The sequence below is a fragment of the Carassius auratus genome, chromosome 22, assembly GCF_003368295.1.
Source record: "Carassius auratus strain Wakin chromosome 22, ASM336829v1, whole genome shotgun sequence".
Classification (NCBI taxonomy): Eukaryota; Metazoa; Chordata; class Actinopteri; order Cypriniformes; family Cyprinidae; genus Carassius; species Carassius auratus.
This window is the reverse complement of record NC_039264.1, coordinates 7,731,618-7,756,665: the sequence shown is the minus strand read 5'-3', so window position 1 is coordinate 7,756,665 and position 25,048 is coordinate 7,731,618. Positions and strand designations below refer to the sequence as shown.

Genomic DNA, 25,048 nt, shown 5'->3' with positions numbered 1-25,048 from the left:
TTAGTATACAAGACCTTCTTAACAAACTTTATATATATATATATATATATATATATATATATATATATATATATATATATATATATATATATATATATATATATATATATATATATATATATTATTTTTTATTATTATTAGGCTATTATTATTATTATACCAATATCTCTTCTTCTTAAATTCTTCCTTTTGGACATTTTCCATTAAGGCCGCCTGCATTCCAAGATATTTAAATAACTAGACGCCTCAGGACTTACAAGCATCTTATCTTATCACAGTCTGTAACAAGAAGTGTAACCCCATTTTTTTTTTTTTTTATCGATTTCTTCTTCCAGACCCAAACCCCCACCACCTGATGGTGTGAAATCCAACCCCTCCAAGCGGCACAGAGACCGGCTGAACAGCGAGTTGGACAAGCTGACCAACCTTCTGCCCTTCTCAGAAGATGTCCGTGCACGGCTGGACAAACTGTCTGTGCTCCGACTCAGTGTTGGATACCTGAAGGTCAAGAGCTTCTTCAGTGGTGAGATCACAATTTATAACCCTTATCCAGTCTTTGTCAAGTTCATATTGGTACATATTGTTGGGCCAGTGTTATTTATGATTTATTGCATTAACTTACTGTAAGCAAGGAAGAGAGGACAGGAAATGATATGGAGAAGGGGGAACAGGTCACAAGAGGGATTGAAACTCGTGTCGCCACATGCAAGTATCATAAGCTTAGTCAAAGGAAATGCTAAACTCCCACTCAGAGTGCTAAATATACACTGATTAATCATTGCTTCCCAGTAAAGTTGAGTTAGACTGATGAATTTCTCAAGTTCGCTGTCGCAATTGTTGAAGTCTTTTCTACCAGAACGAAGGAACAGGGGAAGTGGCTTCTGTTCCATTGCCACATATCACCCTTGATTAAATGACTGATGGTTTTGAAAATGCTTCTCAGAATTATAATTCAGTCTCAGTCCTAATGGTGCTTTATCTTTATTAATTGGTGTAGCACCTCAGGTAAAGTTCTGCTGAATTTATTTGCGCAGTTTACCATGAGGTCCATGTGACATGAATAATATGCTAGAAACTTGTGACCTCAGCTGACATGTTGTGTTATCTCTAGAAAGTTGCAAGGGAGCTGAAAGATCACATGCTAGTCTGGTTTGGGGTCCTTAACTTAATTAACATCATAAATTAGGCTTGGTTTTTCTTTCGTTCTACTTTCTGCTGGCTGAACCGTTTCGTCAATAACCCACATAGACATTTGTGAGTTTGTGAGGATCAGTTTCTCTGAGGGTTTTAGATCTTTAGCCAATAAATGCTTTGTTTGTTTGTGTGTCTTCAGAGAAGGCTCAGAAATACATATTAACATGACCTCGCAAGGAGTGACGTAGGATCTTCTCATGGAATGAATACTAAGAATAATAAAGAGGGAAAACCTCTCTTCAAAAGGTTAATTTAGTAGTTCCCAGAATAAAACCACCCATAATGCCTTTCTAAGAGATACTGGAGTTTTTTATTTTCCATATTGTTGTGGTTGTCAGTGATGGATTTAGTCAGGAGTGTGAAGTGGTCTTGAAGACAGACAGTGTAAAATTACTTTTAAATAGAATTTTTAATTTGTGTAATTTGATTGAATTTGTCCTGTTTTGAAGTAAAAACACAAAATTTTATATCAATGTCTTTCACTGATATTTAGAATGTTTAACAGAGAAAGTAAACCAGTAGATTGAGAACAGGATATTCTCCAGAGCACTGGTTTTCCAACTTTTTACAGCGGCGTACCCCCTGGGACATTTAACATTCTCTTCTGTGTACCCCCCAGGTCTTGAAAAATGTCAAAATCCCTGCTAGCACTTCGCGCAGGCATTCTTCATATTTTGATAGCCCAAAAATTTCTCCATCCATGTCAATATTTTCTCTTCATACTATTAAGTGACGATCTATTTTAAAGATACATTGAACAGCAGCACAAATTTCTAAAGCAGCGTATTCAGCAGGCATCCTATCACATGTGCGTTGCTTGTGTGGATGCAGTCAGTTTTGACCTCAAAAGATTAGGTAAGCTGATTGTATGTCATGTATTTGGCCGTTTAGCGTGCTCCCATTTTCCTGTTTTTACTTTAGAAACGTAATTTTGCTTGTCAGAAATACGTTCAGTTTTAATGTTTCTTAAAGTTGAGGTAGAATTAAATGAAAGCCCAAAATCTGAATTTTGTTCGCGTACCACCTTCCACCATTTCGCGTACTCCAGTTTGAGAACCACCGCTCCATAGGACTAAAAGCTGTTTTGCAGGTGTAGTCCGATTTGGTGAGATGTAGATATACAGACTTCACAACAATTTACAGGCTTAGCCACTTGTCAAATATAGATTTTGATTCGACTTCCCTTAACACGTACACAGGATGAAAATAGCCCAGAGGACATGGTTTCTGTCCTTTGTTATCATTTCTAGATGATTATAATATGACAAGACTTAGGCCTTGCCCTCATGTACTTCGCCCATCTACATGACCTTTGCGTTAGTATTTAACACAATATCTGGATATAGTATTATATTTTGCTACCATAATTACAGAAGGGGGTTTTTCTAGTGTAAATAATTACAGCAAACACGTCCATTGTTTAAAAAGACTTTTACACATTGACCTTTCTTCTCATAACAAGTCACAGGTCAGATGTTCTTTATCTTTAACTTCGTTATCTTGCTTTTTGAACATGATAGCGGCAGCAAGCATGTGTCTTTTCTCGAACTCCTTGCTGAGTAAGTGTAGAAGCTATGAAGTGTATGCAGAGAATTCCACTGTGAAAAGACAAAGGGCCTTATGGGAAATATTTTGGGAGTCATCTTGGCACCATCAGTGGGCAAGGAAGACAAACAGGCAAAGTTTGGCATAAAGAGTGCTGAATCAGACAACATGGAGGTCCTGGCACTTTGTTCTGTCATGCTGAGTCTGTCTGTACAATCACCCAGACAGACACTTGGCAGGGAACTTGTCCAGTCTGGATGGGCATGTGAGAGACCCACTAATTACCCAGTTTAGAGATGGGTAGAAATTATGTTTTTGGTCTTAACCAGTTTCATCTCAAAGGTCTCTGACCTGTCACCATTTCACTTCCAGACCAAAACTTCCTTTTCCTCTGAGGAACTGGCCCGTGCATTGTGTGGAAATTCGTCAAGTCTTTCCCCTCTCCTCCACCACCCTTTTACATTTTTCATTTGAAATCGGGCCTCCAAACAAGCAGACCACCAAAGCCCCAAATGTGCCTGCCTGCTGCCCCCAGCTAAGCTTCCTTTTATTGTTCTACTAAAATAGCATCATTTAGAAGCCGGCATTTGGGCAGAGAAGAAGAGTGAGTGAGCGAGAACAAGACAGCACAGGAAAAGAGAGCGAAGCCTGAAGCAGACAGTCCAAAAGAAGACGGGTTATTTTTGACCTGCCCAAAAAGATTCACATAGCACTTGTCGCCCTCGAAAGACTGAAGGACCAAAGAGATCAAATAAAACATATCTCTATGTGTTTGTTTGTGTGCAACATCGTTAGTAACCACAAATGAGGGCACCATGAGGCTCTACAAGCAGACGATGTCTGGTGTTGCTTGCAGTGTATGCAGCATAAATAACCTGCGACAGACAGGAAACGCAAGGTATTGTGGTAAGACAGATTCACTTCACAGGTTCTTTTGAAAGAACGAGCAAGGAAGATGAGTGACTGACATCTCGGCAGGAGAAAGGGGAGCATTGGGAGCATCTGGTAGACGTATCCGAAAAGAGTTGCTAGACAAATGCCTATTTCCTCATTGCCCCATTCCTATCTGTCTTTCCGGCATTGCTCAGTTGGTTTCAGCCTCACATCTGTGTTGCTACTCTTTCAAAAGAATGTACATTGGACTGTGGCATATACTTCACTTTCCATAAATCATTGCTGTAATATCAGGAAATGACATCATCCTCATTAGTGAGGCTAGAATTGGCCCAATCCAAGCTATTTTCAATGCCTTCCCAACATAATTAATTGGATCAAAGCTGCGAGTACAGTAACTCCTTTATTAGCTTGTCTATTTTCGTCACTAGCTATGAAACTCAGAGAGAGGCGTGCCCAGGGCTATGGATTCCTCTGTGTCTGGCTTCTAGCAGGTCAGACACCGCCTTTGCAGAGAATGGATCCTCTGTCGGTGCTCTCGCATCATCCAAGCCTGGAAATGGAAGGACGTAGAAGGTTGGACTGAGGAAAAACCACAAGATTCGGTCCCACGGTGAGATGCACAAATGGGACATTGTGTGAACTGCGTTCCCAGCATGCACTGGGGCCAGGGCATCGTTGTGTATTGATGAGGGTCAGGTCTGGAGGAGTCGCTGCATAGAATGGTCCTTGTCTGAAATGCAATGTGGTGTCTCATTGGTCTAGCTCGGCTTTGACCTTAGGAATGAATTTGGTCAGCTTCAAAACTACTTTTGCGGCGCCCAGAGTATGATGGAAAGAGACACAGGCAGCAAGATTCCAGTAAAGAAATGTTCATTGTTCCTAAGTCTCTTGCTCTTCATCTTTGCCCTTTCAGCGTTTAAATAAGTTTCTATGACTCTACCCTGTTCAAAGCCTCCTCCTTGTTCTTGCTGCAAATTTCCATCCAGCTCTCTCTCTCTCCTCTCTCCGTCTCTTTCTGAACTGCATTTTCTGCATCTTATCTTAGTAGAGATCACGATGTTCCTGACGGTAAATAGATGGAGGGTTGAGGGTGGTAGGGCTGAGGGAGGGAAGGGTTGGTGCACAGAGCCCTGAGGCATTCCGGCACGCTATGGGGGCACTGCAGGTAGTGGGAAGCTCCAGACCACTTGGGGGTCTCTCTCATAAATGATGCTTTAAAAGAAGCAGTAACTCTTCTTATTCTTTTCCCAGACTCCTATGTCTGATTGTGAACCGTTTTGGTGGAACCTTTGGTGACTTTGTCTGTCAAATTTTCTCCTTCCTCTTCATTCCTTCGGATGAGACGTTAAACTGAGGTCCTAACTCTCTGTAATGACTCTCTGTGGTCATTAAAAAATACATTGTCACTTCTCGTAAAGAGTAGGGGTGTAACCCCAGTGTCCTGGCCTAATTGCTCTGACCATAATGGCCTCCTAATAATCCCCATCCACTTGATTGGCTCTATCTCTCTCCTCTCCACTTGTAGCTGGTGTGTGGTGAGTGCACTGGCGACGATGTACTGTAGCTGCCATTACATCATCCAGGTGGTGGTGGTTGAGGAGAGACCCCCCCCACCCAAATGATTGTAAAGTGCTTTGGGTGTACAGCAATACACAATAAATCGCTATATAAATGCATCATTCATTCATTCATTCATTCATTCATCCGTGTGTATTATCTAGTAAAGTGGTTCTCAAACCTGTCCTGGAGGACCTCTTATTTTGTCTCTCTTCCTTGTCTAACACACCTGATTCACCTCATCAGCTTGTTAGTAGAGACTGCAAGACATGAATTGGGTGTGTCTGAAAAGAGAGACATACAAAATGTGCAGGGGCTAGGGGTCCGCCAGGACAGGTTTGAGAACCAGTGGTCTAGAATGTGTCAGAGTTCAGAAGTGGTAATAGGTCAAACTTCTTCTTGGTGTCAAGGCACTCCGTACCTCATTATTTCTCAAACCAAACTTGATTAGCCAATTAAGGGCTTTCTGTGGGACAAGAAGGGCATCCTTTTGGTAATGAGGCAGTTTGTGGTTGATGTTGAACATGAACGCCTTTTTTTGCAACACCATTCTGGTCAGTCTTTAAACTTGCATGAGGAGAGGTGGTAGCCTACTTACCCTGTTTTGACAGACAAACCTCAAGAAATATCTTAGTTATTACAGGTTGAGGTCAAATTGTTGTTGCAATAAAAATAGTGTTTTTTTTTTTTTTCAAGGTTTCTTGCTTTTTGTTTGAGGAATTTGAGGGGTTGTCAAAAAGTTGGTTTCTGCTTTCCTTCGTTCCTTGTTTATGACAGACGGAATGGCAGAGCAGCCAAGAAAATGGAGCAAAAGTTCTTCTACGTATTTTCTAAACCTCAATATTCCCAAAGCGTGTCAACTGTAGTTGGACTTCCAGTACTAACACCTGATTTAATTGTTTAAGGCTATGAAAGCAACATGCATTATTGTCCTGCTCAAGTTTTTGTTTTCCCTGCCCTTATTTGTGTCTGGGTTTTTTTTTCTGTATCCAATTGTCCTCGGTCAGAAGAGTTCGCCTGCCCTTTCTTTTGTTGATGGTAGACAAGACAGATGGACTCGGAACATCAATATTTGTGTTGGCATGAGTCAGTGGAGACTAACACCAGAGGCTTTGGAAAGTAAGAACAGAGAGAGGAAAGATGAGGGCCTCTCTCACTCCCTTGTTTCAGCTGCGCAATTTTCTGTTCTTCTTACCACCGGATGACCTGACCTGACCTGCCACGTCTCTGAATGCGAGAGACAGCTTTGGTCTGCCTCTCTTTATTTGCCCTTTGATGTGAACGTTTAGTCATCAGTCTCGCCAGAGAACAACAATCCCAGCAGGGGTCTCAATTCTGAGCTTATACATGCACAGGTTTACATTACGCCCTGTTACTTTCATGTACTAATTCAACAGAAGAAATGCATTTGATCTAACTTTGGCGAAATATTCATCTTTGAAAATTAATCCATTACATTAGAGAAGGACTAGATATAGTTGCATTGTTTTAAAGTGTAGATTATATTCTTTATTTCTGTATTGGGGTATATATGTCACGATTCAGAACGTAGTGTGATACTGTGTACTCAGAAATGCAATATAAATCAACCTAATACTCCACACGCTCACACAAATACACATTTCTTTGACATCACTATGTTCCTGAGACACTCATCTGAAATACCATGATAATAAAGGCTCTTTGTAGCCATGTAGCCCAAGGTAATTATCACTCAGGTGATGCTGTCTCTATTTATATCCTGGCACACGTAACCTCTGTTACCCAGTAGCACTCGCATGCAAACCATATCGCCCACTAATATGAAACCAACTTTTTCATCATTCAAATTTAGTGCGTCTCTTTCTTGTGGCCCATTGTTTATATACCCATCTTTCTAAAGCATGACTTGCAAGCATGGCAACTTTTTTTCTTCGCTTTTTGTCTGTCACAACCACATGTGGTTAAAACATGCTGTTTTTACACCCACTAAAAAAGAGAAAGAGTAAAACTGCAGAGCTAATCCAAAATGGGGCTCCTGCAGGGTCATAACACGAAAACAACAAATGCTGCAGTGTTCCCCCACACTTGAGGTGGCGATAGCATCAACAAGCATGCCTATCAGCGACACAAGTCGGAGCTTTTAAGATCCTCACAGTCAAAACACAGAACTTGACTACTCAAGTGGAGACAGGCCCAAGAATGATAAAGAGCCAGCATAACCTCCTTTTGAGAGAGAGAAGGTTGGAAAGAAAGGTCCCATAATGCCTTGGTAGTCATTGAAAGTAAATGAATGTGTCAGTGATCAAGAACAAACAAAGAAAGGAAGAAAATCATCTTCCGTAATAAGGTTGTCTTTATACAGAAATTTCAGTAGCAGATACCAAACCAAATCTTTTTTATTTATTCAAAAGTATTTATTTAATTATTAATTTTAATGTATCCAGTGGTTGTGACAGTAATTTAAATATTAGTTGAATTTGTAATTTTTTTTTAATGATAATTGCAATAATAAAAATATTTTCTTAATTAATAAAAGCATATTATACATTTTTTATTAATTTATATACATTTAAAAAATGAACCACTTTATATATTTTATACTTAGTAAACTTTTTAAAATAATTTTTTGTTTGTTTGTTTTAGAATTTTTATGCTTTCTACTTAAAGTTTTAAAATCAATTTAGTATCAAATCAAGTACAAGCATTTTTTTTATATCCCTATTCCGTGACATCTTTCAGAAGTGATTAATGCGATAGCAGTGATGAGTAATCACATAATTCCAGGTTGTAGCATTCTTCAAACAAACTGTGTCATGTAGACCCGGAGCAGTAATTTCAAACGTGTGGTGTGTTGTGCATAGCACCAAACAGCTTGTTTTCTTTATAGTGTGCATGAGACTTAAGTATGAATCACAAGGAATGAGAGTCAGTGTAGACCTGCCTCCAGATGTTAGCGGCTAAGCGCTTTGCTGGCTTGCGGCTACTCATCGCCTCATGCTGTGATTTTCATGGGTTTTCCCGCTAAAACACGATGCCACACAGCACATTTGGGCCTGCTTCAATACAAGTGAGCCAAGGTTAGTAGGGAAGTGGGTAGATTGAGGTGGGATGGGGTGAAGACATTTTTGTTAACTGAAATGCTAACGGATAGGAAATGGCTAAACCAAAAAATGCAGGGTGGTTAACCCTCAGTCATATGAAAGTTCACTTTAGTAGCCTTTCATAGTAACCATCTCTCTGTCAAATACTGTTATTTGTTTTTTTGTTTTTTTTTCTGCATGTACCATATAGGCATATCTGAAGTAAACTGGAATGCCATATAAATAAAAATGTTAGGTACTTCATAATATTTCCAAGAATACAATGCATGTACTATGGCACATGCACAAAATGCAATGGTATGAACACAGTACTTTCTTAAAAGTTAGGGATGCAACGATACCATTTTTTCAGAACTGATCCGATCCGATATAAAAAATACTGAGAATGTGCCGATTACGATCCAATCCGATCCGATACCAGCACAGTTTTTTTTTTTATTCAGTATAGAATTTCTGTCATCTCTTTGTTGACCTGATCATCATTCTTTTGTGTTAATCACAATCTACTACATATACACAACTTCATTTTAATGAAAAATAACAAATGAAAAATATATAATCATAAATGATTACATAAATATTATTATAAACTAGGTTGGTAGATAATTCAGCAGCAAAAGATACTCTAGATTCTAGAAAAATCACGGGAGCACAATAATTGTATCAAATCTATTGAAATATTTTATTTACAAATAAAAGTGAAAAAGTCTAAAATCTGCTAAAATGTTACACATTGCTCTTTGTATTGTTGTAAAATACATTATTGAAAAAACAAGTATGTACATTTATATAGAAATCCAACAAGACGTTTCTTTTAAATCTATAGCACAGCAATAAAGGCAGCAACATATCATAGATAGGACAGAAAAACAAAGACTATTAATAACCTTTGATTTAGGAGAAAATATTATAATACTGAAGGCGAAAATCTAGAGCGCCACAGTGTGCATCCTGTGTGCAGAATGATGAGCTTGAAACAACACGGAGTTACAAAGTAAAGTAAATTAAAAAAAATCTTTTTGTTTGCTTCCACTCTCCTCATTTGTAAGTCGCTTTGGATAAAAGCATCTGCTAAATTAATAAATGTAAATGTAAATAAATTGTGGATTAATTCTTACTGGAGACGCGAACCAGTTCAAACGATTCAGTCCTATTTGGTGAACTGGGTCAACCAGTTCACTAAGAAGAACGGGTCAAATCAAATGATTAGTTCGCGAACCAGACATCACTAGTACAAAGGGAAGAGATATTGATCCGTAGTGTATTAAATCTGTGCGTTATTTTAATGAGCCTTTTCTTTGAACAGTTTTAAACCTCAGTTACTGTGCGCTCTTGAAGAGAGTTTTGGCGTTCTGACTGTAGTGACCGAACATGACACGCAGTTTGAACACTGAATGGAGGATGACAGACAGCAGCAGTGGAAAGAAGAGTTTATGTGAAGTAGAATTTAATGACTTAAATTAATCTGTACCTCGCATGGAACAACTTCAGAACACTTGAAATATGTTCTCAAAAATGTTTTGGTGCTTTTTAATGTTTTTGTGCCTTCCGTGTGGCTCAACAATAACACAGAAAAGTATGCCCAGAATATCGGATGTGGATCGGTCTGGTCTGTCCGATACCCGATCCGCATAAAATGGCTGGATCGTAGCCGATACCAATCCTGAGTATGGGATCGATGGCATCCCTATTAAAAATCATCTTTTACATGCTAACAAAAAAGTACAATGGTACCACCATTATTGTATTGGATATGATGCCTTGCTAATACCATGAAATTCTGGACATGTGCTATCAAATTAAAGTGTATTGAATTATTTTAAGTAAATTAGAATGACATATAAATGAATATGATACTCATGAGTTTGGTTTTGACAAGGTACATAATTGTTATAAGATACAAAAAATCTTAGTAATATTACCACAGTGTGTTCTTGTGAAGGATTCCTTACTCAAAAAACAAAACCGAAACCAGAAACCAATTAAAAAGCACTGTGTCACCACTGATAATCAAATTAAAGGCAAAACCGATAAAAATAAATCAAAATACCATGGTATTTTGTACATGTATTATGGTATACTTGGAAGTATCATAGAGTACCATATAAAATACAATATAGTAATCCCAGTAAGCAAAGTACCATAGTTTTACCATTACTGTACCATATTACCACCGCATTACATTTTTGTTGAATCTGAATTGGGCTGTAGAATCTGTGAAGTATTATTCCCCAAAATACCATATTCTAGTCAGTGTTATTATAGTAAATTTCCATAGTTAGTGTGGCAGTTGTAAAACTATAGTCTACTTGCATAAGGCTGATGGGTTCAAGTTTGTCAGTACATCATTTGATCATGTGGTGAATTTCTTGAAAGTTGGGGGGTTTTTGTGATGTGCCGTGATGGCCTGAGGCGGTTAGCCTGACAGCTTTTTCGATTCTTAATCCTGAACTTTGATGTGCTTACACATGTGTTGGAACGTGCACGGTTTGATCATTTGGCATCCTAACCAGGGGAAACCTGTTAAACGTGTTGCTTAATTTCCTCTGTGTACACAGGAAGTACTCTTTGTTCAGAAATAGGAGAGAGAGCAAAAGAAAGGCTTTAAAAACTTTGAACAGTCTTCATTTGCTTAGCAAACGAGTCCTAAACAGTACAGTACTAGCTCTGAGGTATACAGTATAGCAGGATTGTTGCATGTCAGTGGTTGGTTGAGTATCTGTTCTCCTCGTACTGCCTGAGGGGAAATGTTTGTCAGACAGCCATGCATCTGCAGTCATCAATCCACAACTTTTCTTTCTCTTCTCACCTGCATGCTACTTTTCCACTCATCTGTCTGTGAATCTCACCTCATCCACCTCAGATTCTTCTCCTTGAAGCCACATGGAATGGACAGAAAGAGCAACCGGGATGGAAGACTGAGAGAAAGTTGGAAAGGAAGGGGAGGTCTTTGGTTGGGATGATCAGCATTATCTGGGGTTTCTGAAGAGGAAAAAGATGTTTCCTGATACTCTTCCACTTTGGCTCAGACCTGAAATATGGTCAAGAGATCCAAGTTCACCGGTTCTCTTCCATTTTTTTTTTTTTTTTTTACATAGCTCTCAGAAATAAGTTCGTGATTCTCAAGTTGCAGAAATTATCTTTACACTTGTAAGAGTCCTCCAAGCTGGTAGCTTGTTTTGTTACATGCTAACTTGTTTTTAGCTGGTCATTATAGCATGAGCTCTGCTGGACAAACTAAGAAGCATTTATTCTGCGTTATATGTTCTGTTAAAAAACAACAAAAAAAAGCTCATATAATCGGCATATTCGCAGATACCGATATATCGGCGACAGGCTCATGTCGACCGATACCATTGGATGAATTATATATTGGTTGGTCTCTAGTGGTGGTGACCTTGTTTCATCACTTCAGCTACTTTAAAATTAGGCTACATTCACTTTACTTTAACAAGAGTAAAATAATTTGTAGGGACAACATGGACAAAAAATAACTCTATCATGTGTTTGCTCTATATCCATAACCATAATCGATTTTACACACTGTAAAAACTTATGCCAAACAATATTCCAGACATCAATGGCGTTGTTTAAATCTGTTGTACAACTGTCGTATAGCTCTTAACCAATAAACGGTGTCTAACAGTAATCGGTTTTGCATAAACCATAAAAGTTCATTGTTTATGTGGCAAAACAGTTATTGTTATTGACTCTTGTCATAATATATCTGTGTTTTACACCTAGCTTATCTATTTGTTTACAGCCTCTTGTCATTAGCTTATCAAGAAGTGATACCGTGGGAGCGGGAAATTAGCAGACATGTCAACACCCCATCCCTGCAGTTCTGAATGAAAGTTTACAGAACAAGTTGACAAGGAGATTTTACTGTCCGTTTATCTGAGGTGACAAGCATTTTGGTATATTGTCAAAAAGATTTTACTGTTCTCACATTACCACCCCATACCTACCTGCTTCCTCCAACATTACATGTAGCAGATCACCAAGACGTGTACATAGTTCCCAAAAGACAAAACAGAACCTGAAAGCGAATCAAAGTGTTGGAACAGAATGGGTAAAAAGCTTGTGAAAGTCTTCGACATCCTTTTGCCAGGAGCCATGGCCGATATCTATTCATTCCTTTATGCTATTGGGACAAACAACAATGAAAGACAACAGGGTTGAATGACAGTAAAACCTAAACCAAAAAAAGAGACTCCCAGTGTGAGGGGTGTTAACAAGAAGGAAGAAAGGGGAAAAACATGAGCGTGAGAACAATATCAGCATTGTAAGTCAAGACAGATAAAGAAAGTCCTGTGGGTGAGAGCAGTTTTCTTTGGACCTCGACCCCATTTCCCGTCTGCTCGGACTCTAGAGGTCATTGGACGCCCCGGTGCACTATACTCTTCCTCTCGAGCTCTCTTCCGCTTCTTTCTACCACATCGTTTTCACCATTTAGCATTTTCGCCCGTACTGCACAGGAAGAGATAGTCTGTACTTCCTGTTTACGGAGGTGCATTAATGACGACGCTCGTGTGCACGCGTTTTTCCTTTAAGTTTACGCGAAGATAGCGTATCGCTTATGTTTTTGTGGTAAAATGGGTGTTTTCAGGTGCACATTTATCCCTGCATGTGCATGTCTGTTCCTGAGACTTGTGAGTTGTATATGCGGGCAGGAAATTTTTTAAGTGCATGTGTGTGCGAGTGCACTCAGGACGTTCGGTGTGTATGTGTGTGTTTTCTGTTGGCAGTGAAGTGTCTCAGGGGAGGCAGGGCTTGCGTGAGAGCACTGTTGCAGATCTGTCAGTGAGAGGGGGGCTGCTCAAGGTCTGGCGGAGTGTGTGTGTGTGTGTCTGTGCCGGGCTTGGATTGTTCCCCCCAAAGGGAGGGAGGGAGCGCGGGTTAAGCCAGCCCCGTCTGTCAGCATGGAGCTGCCGTCCCTATGAGTGTGTATGCGTCCTGTGTTTAGGGGGCCCGTGGAAGGAGCGATTGTGGACATTTTGAAAGCAAGGAGCTAGGTGGACCTTCTTATCAGAGACGAAGAGACCGTGTTGGTGGGGATGAGTGTGTGTGTTTGTGTACACAAGTGCTTGTATGAGAGACTGAAAACAACATGTGTGTGTAGGTGATTGTTGGAAGCATGTGTGTGTTTGTCCAACTACAGTGTTATCTTGGCGTTGTCCTCTCTCTGTCTTCACTCTCACAGCAGGACTTTCAAAACTTCCCTTTTCTTATGACTACACACACACACACACACACACACACACACACTTAATTAAACAAAGACACCATTGACTGTTTTTATGTAAAAACTATTATAAATCGAGGGTGCGTGATAATAGCCTGTTGTTATTATTAGCTTTTTTAAATTATTCTTTACAAGTATATCTTTACAAGACTTGCATAGAAAGATGTTTCTGTTAACGGCACTGTTGTCAATTTGTGAAACTGTTTAGAGAATTTGACCCTTAACATTTTGAGTTTAGAGAGTAATGGAAAGTCTTTTGCACTGTGAATTTTATTTTATTTTTTGAACCACCTACGGGTTTTGACTCGTGGGCAGACAGTGTAGCCTTTCCGAACCCTCGAGCCATGTTACTGACTCACTGACTGACTCAGAGAGCCTCTCTAGGATAGATTTAGTAGTCTGATCATTTCCTGCTCTTTGGTGTAACGACGAACTCAAGTAGGTTGTAAATAAACAGTGGAGGGGTGTGTACGAGATTTAAGTTCAACATTACATTTTCTTCAGCTTACCCTAACCCTGCCCTGCAAAATTCGGCTGCCACGATGCTAAGATGTTGTAAATGATCTCCAAAGCATTGCTCAAAGACCTTGCGCAACCAGATATAAGACTAGTAACTCAAGACTATACCAGGAAAACATCTACACCCCAATCAAACTCAGCAGTTTATTGCTATCTGTCAATTAAGTTATTGTAAAAACCGATTTGACTGACTAAACAAGCTAAGGCCCCAGAAGGACCTGCTGTTCTGATTATGTGTTGAAGTCCCAGTGTCAAGACAGTGACAACAGCTGCCACTCAAGCGTTCATCTTCCTCGTAACTGAAGGCACGGTCATAGATGAAACACTTGCCTACCATCGTTCTTATCTAGCATTCTTTGTGCTGCCGCAAGTTGTTCGTTTTTTTACAAAGCTGTCTTGACTCAATCAACACCCTAGTACTGTCGCAGTACCTGTGCCAGGTCAAGAACACCAGAACTAACAGCTTGTTTACTTACTCTACATTCTTTACAAATTGACGAGGAAAAAGAAACTGAGATTAACCAGCAACCCCAAACCAGAAGCCTTCTCCCAAACCTCACCTTAAAACCTCAGCTCAGCTAGTTAACTTCTAACCCCAAACCAGGCATCTGCACTCATGCATGTCCTGTGGTGTGCACGTATGCGCCGAACGGCAAGGTGGTAAAACTGTTTTCTCCAGCCGTTTTGGTTTTAAAATCTCAACTTGACCTCATTTAAAATTAAAGCAAACTAAGATTGCGTCAGGGGCATGCTGCATTGCAACAGACATGCAGCCATAGTTCGGAATCGAAAGCTTGTTCATATTTTGTCGATGCTATCTCAAAAGAAAAATTACATTGAATTCTTAAAGGGGACATCGGATGCTACATGCACTTTTACACGTTCTTTGAACGGAAATATGTGTTGGCAGGAGAATCACAGCCATGAGCATTCATTTTTTTATGCAGTTCCCATTCCTATATGCCCCTCAACTTTAGGAACCACATTCCCCTTGGCCCTTACCGATGACAGGTGTGCCACACTTACGGAATTTCCACCAACTATAATTGCAATCATAAACACTGAATTCCTTTTAAGGTTCTCATCGCAAAGAAGGGAAAGGAAATGGTTTCTACATGAGTCCATGCACTTCTAACGATAGTTCCCCTTCCGTTTTAATGCAGTGCCAAATGTAGCACGTAAATGCTGTTTTCGTCAAGTACAATCGAAATCAGAAGTGTTAAAGTTATTACTGTACTTTTACTTGAGTATGGCTTTCATGTACTTTATACACCACTGGCTGCAGTAGTGTAGTTTTTGGCAAATAGATTTGAAACCACAAGTGGTTAAATTCCTTATGATTCCCATTCTTATACGCACCTTAACCACTTGTAGAAACAACACCCCCCTTCTGTTCTCTCCAGCAGCACCAATGCAATTTGCCCTTGTTCTTTAAAGCAAGTGTGTGTGTGCCCGTCATTCACCCCCTTCCCAACCGTTGGTGGCTCCCTCGATCCAGTAAGGGGCAAAAAGCTCACCCAGTGATTGTGTTGCAATTACACATCCATGCCATTGTTGTGCTGTTTTTGGTCTGAGGGCATGGCAGGCCTGTGCGAGCAGTTTTCAAACATGTCTGGTCGGGGGTTGCAGCAGCCGCCCGCTTCATGTGCAGGCCTAAGGTATGTAAACAGGATACCCTGAGCCGGGAACGAAGAATGGCAAAGAATCATGGTGAGCTTAAAAGACTTGAAGCAGGAGAGAGCCGCCTGCAAAATAAAAAAACCACGTAAAACTACATACCACTTTTAATCAAGTCTATCTATTTCTCCTCATTCACACTTCTACGGTTCAGGCAACAGCTGAAGCAGCTTATGAAACAATAAATGACCAGCTGCTGGACAGATATAAACAGCAGGCGAAATGTACGGCCGCACGTTTTATTTTTGGAAGCTGCAATTATTGTTGCCTAAACGAAAGCAGACAGCCACTCAGTGAAGTATGTGTCACGTTCTCTTGGCCAGAAATAAAGCGTAGAGCCCTGCCCTGTGTCTCAAACGGGCCGTGCTTGTAGTTTACATCTTTCGGCGCAATGGTCGCAACTGAAACAACAATACATAAGAAAACGTTCAGTGTTTACTTCACAGTTGCCTCTAAAGAGACCCTGTTCTTGCAGCGCCCACCTCTGTACGCAAAACGCAAAGCCAAACAAGCACGGTGCAGACACAATGGCGCTGCTAGATAGAGATCAGCCAGGCTAGGGCGGGTAGCAGGGTTTAGGTTGTTTCTTTAAGAGTGCTGGCGGAGATCTCTCTCTTTCTTTCTTGTTCTCTGATTAAGAGCGTAGGGATGAAGGGAGGGTGAAAAATATGCATACAAATACATTTATGCGAGTCCTCGCCAGCCATTGGCTGTGGTAATTGGAGTGACGCTGCATACAGGACTTCCCAAAGCCCCTGCGTGAGAGGGAAAATCTGAAGGCAACATCTACTGGAACTAAATGTTTTCAGATTAAGATAATATTCCCTCTGCATAGCTGGCATGTTTTAATTTCTCTCGCGCTCGCTCTTGCTCTCTCTCTCTCTGTGAATGGCAATGGCTGTGTAATCTGTAGCGTCCAGATGTGCCATTTTATTTTGTTTTGTTTTATAGCATTCAAGTGTTCTCCATTCTCAGCTTGATATCGAATCATGATAATCATGTTAAAAAAAACAACCTGAAAAAAAAAATCGTTTATTTACATTTATTATGCTAATTCGCTTTAGATGTCTGTTGTAGGTCATGATGTATACAATTTTACACTAAAAACTAAACACAATTTTGTTTTCTGTTTCTTTTCTATGTCCTGTGATGTGGCGTTACCTGAAATGGCTACAGGTAAGACAACTGTTTACTTCAGTGATACCCTACAATAGTCGGAAAAGCCCTTCCCCGCTATATAGTGCACATTAAACAATATTTATCCAAGTAGTGTACACTAAACTTCAATGATCCGTGGAGCACATGCTCATCATTTAGTAATTTACAGGCTTCTTAAACTTAAAGGGATGGTTCACCCAAAAATGAAATTCTGCCATTAATTACTCACCTTCATGTTCATCTCTGGAGCGCATTTTAAGATATTTTTGATGAAATCCGAGAGCTTTCTGACGCATAGACAGCAAAGGAACTGTCCAAAAAATCTTCTCTATTAACAACGGCTCTGTGTAGTAACAGCTGCTCTATGTGAAATCACGCACCTGATGGAATTAACCGCTGATTAGAGAACCGGCTTTACTGACGAGATGCGCATAACGATCGGCCGATCGTGATCGGAGCACCCCTAGACATCAGTGGTTCTTATGACGCTACAAGAATACTTTTTGTGCGTAGAGAAAATTGATTGTCGTGATTTTATTCAACGCATGCATCGAAAAGAAGAAATTTGTTAAATAAAGTCGTAATTATTTTTTTCTTATATGTTAGCACAATGCACTATGAGCACATGAGCTATGAGCACATTTGTACTTTCATCCTATTTGTGCCTCTTTTTATGCTGAACAGGTGTATTGTGGTGCTTGTTCTGGTTCTGACTCATTATCTTACCCTTTAAAAGGACCCTTTTAAATATCCACCCAATAACTTGTAATAAAGGACAGCTGTGCACAGATGCAAGTATAATAAAGCAAAGGGTGCTTAAGATTTTTATTATGAGTGTATCGGCACTTTAAGATTTATGTATCTCTTTTTTGTCTTTCTGTTTCTCTCTCACCCTCTCAGACGCACATTTACATGGCCGTGCTTATTTAAAGCAGCAAACATTTGAATGTCTGAGCTGCAGAGTGCAAAACTGCATGAAGCTTTACGAGATCCCACAAACAGAGAGAAAAAAAAGATGTCTTAAAGGGCCAGTGTCCCGTGTCCACAATGTAATGATATTCCAAAATAGCATAAATGTGGAGTCCGATTGGCTTTGTGGAACATAGAAAACAACCGACATTTAGTAAAGCTCTAAATCACCGTTCACTTTCACTAGAATGCTAAACCCTGATTTTTCCTCGCGGATTCTCTCTTTTATGTAAACATTGTTACACCCACTACATGTAGTGTTTCATAATGATTTGTGGAAGTGCACACACCTTTGCACAGGCCAGGAATGTGGAGAGTTGAGTCAAGGGAGGGGTCGGCCTTGTTTTGACGATGTGTGAGTAGTTCACACGCCATTCTCTAGTTTACCATGGTAGAATGTAATAGAGCTGCATTTTACTTTCAGGTTGGAGTGCCTGTACCTTGTAATTTCAGCGTAACTCCTCATGTGTGCTAAGCCACACACCACAACAGACATTTGAACGTGCCAGTGGCAGTTATTGCTCCCCAGACAAACAGATACTGCTGAATCATTAGTTAGACGGCAGATGCACACTGTCGATCTGTTTACCGCAGCTTTGTGATACTATAAACAAAGACAAAACTACAAAGGAGAATCTGTGATGTTGGCGTTATCAGTTATAAAGGAAATAATGTATTTAAAATATATATATATAGTTTTTATAGTTAAGTTAATATAGTTTTATAGTTATAGTTTTAGAATCAACTTTTATGTTACTTTGTTTTTCTGGGAATTATGATTTGTTATAATAGTTTTAAAAATGTACAATTCTGTTTAATGGTGAAATTCATATTGGTGTAATGTAATTTTTGTCATATTTTTATGTTTTTTGGGGGAGGGTGTAAAGTAGAGGTCAACCGATATTGGATTTTGCCGATACCGATAGCTAGGTTGGACCACACTGGCCATTACCAATTAATTTACAGATAGTTTTTTAAAATGGATACTGGAAAAAAAAAAACTAAAATAGTGCTTTATTTACAAAAAAAGTAGTAGTAGTAGTAGTAATAATAATGATAATAATAATAATAATAATAATAACAACAGTAATAGTAATAGTAAATGTTGAAATTACCACACTCTAATAGGGCCCTTTGAAATCTGTTAAATTTTTTCCTAAATTCCATTTTATTTATTTCCAAATTCTGTTATAAAAATTTTCTGGATTCAGTTTTTTCTATTTTGATTTTACTCACTCCTTTTTAATAGTTAAATTAAAGTTTATTATCAATCATAAAGTAATTCTAATTAAATATAATCATGTAATGTACACATTTTCAAATAAGTTTAATAAAAGTTTAACAAAAATTACATTATTAGGGCCCTATGAAATGTTTTATTGTTTCTCACCATATTATTTTTTATCGTTACCAAATTTTGTTTTAACATGTCTAATTATTTTGAACGCATAAAACAACTTTTTTTTCTTAAAGAAGCCTTATAATTTTTCCCCTCAAAAATTCTGTGTGTATTTACATTTTTATTGTTATCAAATCAAGGCATGAAACATTAATTTTATTTGTCTTTTAATTGCTTAAAATTAAGCAAACTTTTTTTTGGCAAACAAGATGGATTTACTATTAAAATTAAAACATGGAAGAAATTTTTTTTTGTGATTATTCCTTAAAAATGCTGTTTGTTTCCTTTTAGTAGTGGTAGTAGACGATGTACATTTCTACTGAACAATAGACTTCAAAACCATACTTTTATTTTAACGGGTTGCAAAATAAATGAATACCTTTACAATCCTGTGCAAAACTATTCAAATTCAAATGGTCAGATGCTCATGAAGTTACACTCAGATCATTTCTGGAGATGTTCTTCGTGTGTTTTCGTCTTCATTCAGTGAGACTGCAGATTCTGAAATCAATGCCAGCATCACACGTGCTAAACTTTGAATTCAGTTTTTATGAATGGATTCCGTGACTCCGTCCGTGTTTTCTGCATCATTGATTGTTCTATCCGATTAATAGGCAAAACTGATAAATCGGTCGACCTCTATGTAAAGACAAAGTGCTACGTATTGAAATGTATGTTTGAACATCCGTGCATTTTTTACATTTTTGGATATATAGACTAAGTACTACATTTATTTATATATATATATATATATATATATATATATACACACACACACACACACACACACACACACAGTATATTCTCACCTTTTTTATTTTTATTATTTATTTTATTATTTTTCATGCATTTTTACATATATTTCAACACACACAGTGTATTGACACCTTTTTTTCTTTTCTTTTTTAGCACTTTGGTGCATTTTTACACATAATATATTTCAACCATACAAACCCTTAGATGTTGTTGATTAAAGGGTTTATACTCTTTGGAGCCTTGGTGATTCATCTACTTGGTTTATTAAAATTTGACCCAATATCTACTGTTTTAACCTGCTGTAACTTTTGAGTTGTAGGATGAGCAGGTGTGTGTGAGTGTGTATTGGTGTGTATATGGTAGCCCTAGGTTTTGTTTTAACAGGTAACTGTGTTATGTTGCTAAGGACATTGCCAAGACGACCCTCCTAGCCTTAGTTTTATCACTCAGGGGAGTTTGAAGCGGCGGTTGTTATGCCTCTGTTGTTAGAATCATGTTTTTCTGTGTATGTGTGACCGTACTTGTTAACTCAGGCACACGATGGTTCAGTAAGTGTGACAAGCCACATAAGGGGAAGCCCCTGGCACCCACTGTGGTCTGGGCCTTTACTTTTAGCGCAGGGCACAATGTGGTGGTGCCCACACACGTGGCTCCTGCCCCTCTCTGCGATGGCACTTCCACTTCTGCTAAACGCCACTTCCGCTAACAGTGACACACAAAACCAGCGCCCAATTTGGTGTCATCAGCGACCTCACTCGCGCATTCCTAGTGACATCTGAATGTACACACATCAAACGCAAACCTTTAACCCCAACCCGCACCCTGCTCTTGTTTTGAGGAACCGTGCTCCTCTGTGCAGCGAAATTCTGACGTCACGCCCCAAGTTTCCCATCTGACACAGGAAGTGACCTGTATCAGTCTGACATTTAGATTTGGTAACACGAGTAACCCTGGCAACAAACCCTCACTTGGCCACCAACACATCACGATGGGAAATTTGGGTTAGGATTGGGCTGTGAGATTTTGATGTCATCAAGATTGGTCATTTCTTTGTTCTGAGAGTGCGCAAATAATGCCTAAAGCAATAACCGCTCAGGGCTGCGAATTACAATGATTTATCACTCGAAAGGAGCCTTCGGTCAACTTCGATCTTTAAAAACCACAATAATACACAACTTCAAGTGGTTTATTGCTTTTATATAATGGTAACGATAGCAGTATAATAAAAATAAATGTTATAAATAAATGAATAAATGTTATAAATAGTATGCAGGTATATTGGAAAGTTACTTATGAATTAATTTCTATACATATATATCGATATAATATATATATATATATATATATATATATATATATATATATATATATATATGTGTGTGTGTGGATAAAATAGACTAATAGAATTTAAAGTTTATTGAACAATGTAAATTTAAATGAAACAAATGTAAAATATTTTTTTCAACAGTATTTAATGAATATGTAGTTGTTGAAAATGTATTTATTCATTCATGTTACAATGCACTCAGTAAAAAAATATTACATATTGGTTGCAACTAAATTTTCAATAAATCAAAATTATATTCAATAAACATTTGTTTATTTACTTATAATGGTTAAACATTAATGCAACAAATAAAACCAACTAATTATATAATAATACTATAAATACTAAAATATTACATGTGGCACGAAAGACAAATGGGAGTGAAAGACATTTAATCTGATGAAAAAAAAAATATATATATATATATATATATATATATATATATATATATATATATATATTCATTTCATCTATGAAAACCCGGGACGTTTCAGTATTTGTGGCCACTGCTCTCTAGAGACTTCTGGCAAGCGTTTCCACAGCGTTCTGCATTATTAGGAAGAACTCTGGCTGTGTGGGTGTGTCAGGAATCAGGATCCTGACTACTTTGCAACTTTGTGGTTGATCTACGTCCTGACTATGGTAGCTTTCACTAGTCTGGGGCCCACCAAACCAAACCACACCTACCCACACACGCAAATACATATGTTCTCAGGAGAAAACATCCACAGCAGTCATTTTGTGGCAGTGTGCATGTGTGTATCTTAAATTGCCTACAAAGACCCAGGAAACAAAAGGCCGAGTGCTTGCTTTCTTTCTCTCCCTATCGCTGATGAATGACGGCATTTGGCAGATTCCCCTGTGAAGCGGCTTTATTGCCAGTAGCGTTGCGTGTTAAGAGTTTATTTAGACGGAGAGTTCGAGGGAGGAAACAAGAGCAGTTGGAGGCGGGGTTTTCATTCGCTGGGATGGATGGATTGATTTTAAATGTGAGTTTGTTATGAAACAAAAACACTGTTTATGTGTTTAGGAGGTTGCAAGCAATCGATGATCTCACTCTGGCGGAGTTCCAAAACGGTTGATACGATAAACGGAACTTAGAACATTCTGTCACTTGCTTAGCAACCGATTTCCGACAAAGTACCTTAATGACTTGCAGTATGTGTAAATATAATGTTAGTTTAAATACGAAGTGTGTGACAGCAGTTATGCTGTGTGTAAACTGTGAAGGAAGATGCTCATTTAAAGTCATTTAGAAAGGGTACAATCCCGTCACAATCATGTTTTCAATAGTAATCTGATTTAGTGTTTGTTTTCGAGGTTGTTTTCATGAAACCCTGGATGAATTTGGCTGCCTCAGAAAGCAGTACCAGGAAACAGATAAAAAAAAATAAAAAACTGAAAGAGGAGTGGGTGGATGAGGGAATTTTAGTCCAAACTAGTCCAATTCTTAAAATCCCCTCTTTACTGAACTTCTGTGGAATTCTGGTATTTTGAGTTTACATACAGTTTACCTCCCATGGTTTTCCCCTTACACTTTGTTGTTTTGTATTAGGGATGAGTCATGATGATGCAAGATTATACTTTATATATATATATATATATATATATATATATATATATATATATATATATATATATATATATATATATATATATATATATATGTATTAGGGGTTGAATGACTTCAGATTTTTTAAAGTTGACTTTTATGTGATGAAATTCGAGTGGAAGTCGACTAGTCACTGATGATGTCATTAATGAACATAAGCCTGGAGCTGTAAAAAAAACACCTTGTGCACAGCTATGTCATATGACACAGCTCTGCCCACATGGTTATTGCTCCTGTAACAGCTCATTTTTATCAGTTATTTTGTCTTTGGGTGTTATATTTCTCACAGATTTCTGCTCGTTCTAAATCAGATAACGTTACAGATGAAGTAGCACAGTAAAGATCGCACTCATATGAACGTATTAGTGAGAGGGGTTGCATGTGTGAATTAATGATACCTGGAAGTTTTTTTTTCCTCATCGCTGTTGTTGTAATATCTGGGAACCCAGAATGCGCGTCCATTAACAGAAACATATGTTAGTTGAACCCAGTTTGTTTTACATGTTATTTATAGCAAATCATATTACAGGTGCTTTGTCAGATTTAAACTGAACCGCGGTCCCAGCGCGTGCCGAACCGTGTGTGGTGAAATGAACGGTTTTGTTTTTTCAGCGAATCGTGCCACCCCTAATATACAATACAAACAACAACCAGGATATTCTTTAAAATTTTGTGTCAAAAGAAATACGCTCGAGTTTTAAATTGATGCCGTGTTATAATTTTTTGGTAAAATATTCGTTTAACACTTTGGGCCAGATTTACAGCTTGCGCTGGCACAAACCGTCTTTTGGGGTTAAAATTTTACTGTCAGGAATAAAAATTTACCAAAGATGCACAGTGAAGAATTAGCACCGAAAAGTTGTGGACATGATAGTTTCTGCATCTGACCTTTTATTGAATATGCATTTGTAGGAGCTTCCCTTACAGATGTAAAAGGGAGGCGAATATTAAAATAAATCATGCAACGAGATTTACGGTTTACGTTTGCACTCGTTTAATTACTGGTATTTGCGCCGTGATTTAATGCCCAAAAAAAGCATGTCTTAAAGCAGGCGGTAATTTCTCATCATTAGACATCCATATTTTGTACTATACATTGAAACCGACAAAAATGACAATATTATGAGATGTACTGGAGATTGATTGATTGATTGATTGAATATACAAAATTCTTAAATATATTTTTAATAAATAGTTTTATTTATTTATTATTTAAAAGGTTACTTCTTGGAGATTGTTTAAAATAAAAAATAGTTTAAAGTAAGTCAACAGAAATAACAATAAAGAGATTTTGCTGGGCGGAGGCCAGAATAGATTTTTTTATTGACAGCTGAAGATGCTGTTTTTATGAAGATGCTGCTAATTTGCTCTCTTTTCCCTTTTCCCGCTCTCATTTTCTCCTCTCTCCCAGCATGTCTTTATTAAACAGGTCAAGGCCAGCTCCTGCAACAATGAGCTGCTTTGTCTGTGTATGTGTGCGCGCGTGTGTGTGTTTACCTGGCTGGCAGCTGCATGATTGCAGCCGGGCTTTGGAAGAAGTGTGTGTGTGTATGTGTGTGTGTGTGTGTGTGTTGGCGGTGATATAGTGGAATTTACAGTTTTTTTGAGAATGGATCAGGATGGTGGATGTGTGTGTGTGAAAGTGCTGAGTGAGAACTAAGCGGAGCCCAGGCATTGCGTGAGGAGCAAGCGTGCGAACTTTCAACCCTGGCAGCCGCTGCCGAAGTTTTTGGGATGGAGAACAGCCCAGCGAGGGAGGAGAACAGATAGTCAGGGAGGGAAAGGAGGCGGGAGAGGAAAGGGGTTGGGGAAGAAGGGTTTGGTTACACGAGGATATGGAGTTTGGTAATTAAGAGCAGCAGGGAAGCGAACGGCGAGCGAACCTGCCAAGAGAAAGAGAGCTCGCATTTCAGCCGCATTTTCCATTTCGACATGTGGTCAAGCACGTTTTCTGGCACTCATCCTTTATCTCTCCCCGTTTCGTGCCATGAGGTGATTTACAGTAGAAAACGATCGTCCGGTCGACTCAAGTCCTGCCAAAACGGCAACGTTCACTGCAAAAAATGCAATGGCTTGTCTGACGTTCACGAAAAGTTTTGGATAGATATTA

General features: G+C 38.7%; 1 protein-coding gene across 1 annotated transcript in view; it reads left to right on the top strand.

The window, feature by feature from the left end:
• LOC113039571 (aryl hydrocarbon receptor) overlaps positions 1–25,048 on the top strand; it is a 56,698-nt gene that overhangs the window by 8,329 nt on the left and 23,321 nt on the right. Inside the window, exon 2 of the mRNA XM_026197489.1 lies at positions 336–523. Coding sequence (XP_026053274.1) covers positions 336–523 — 188 coding nt within the window. The remainder of the gene's footprint in view (positions 1–335; positions 524–25,048) is intronic.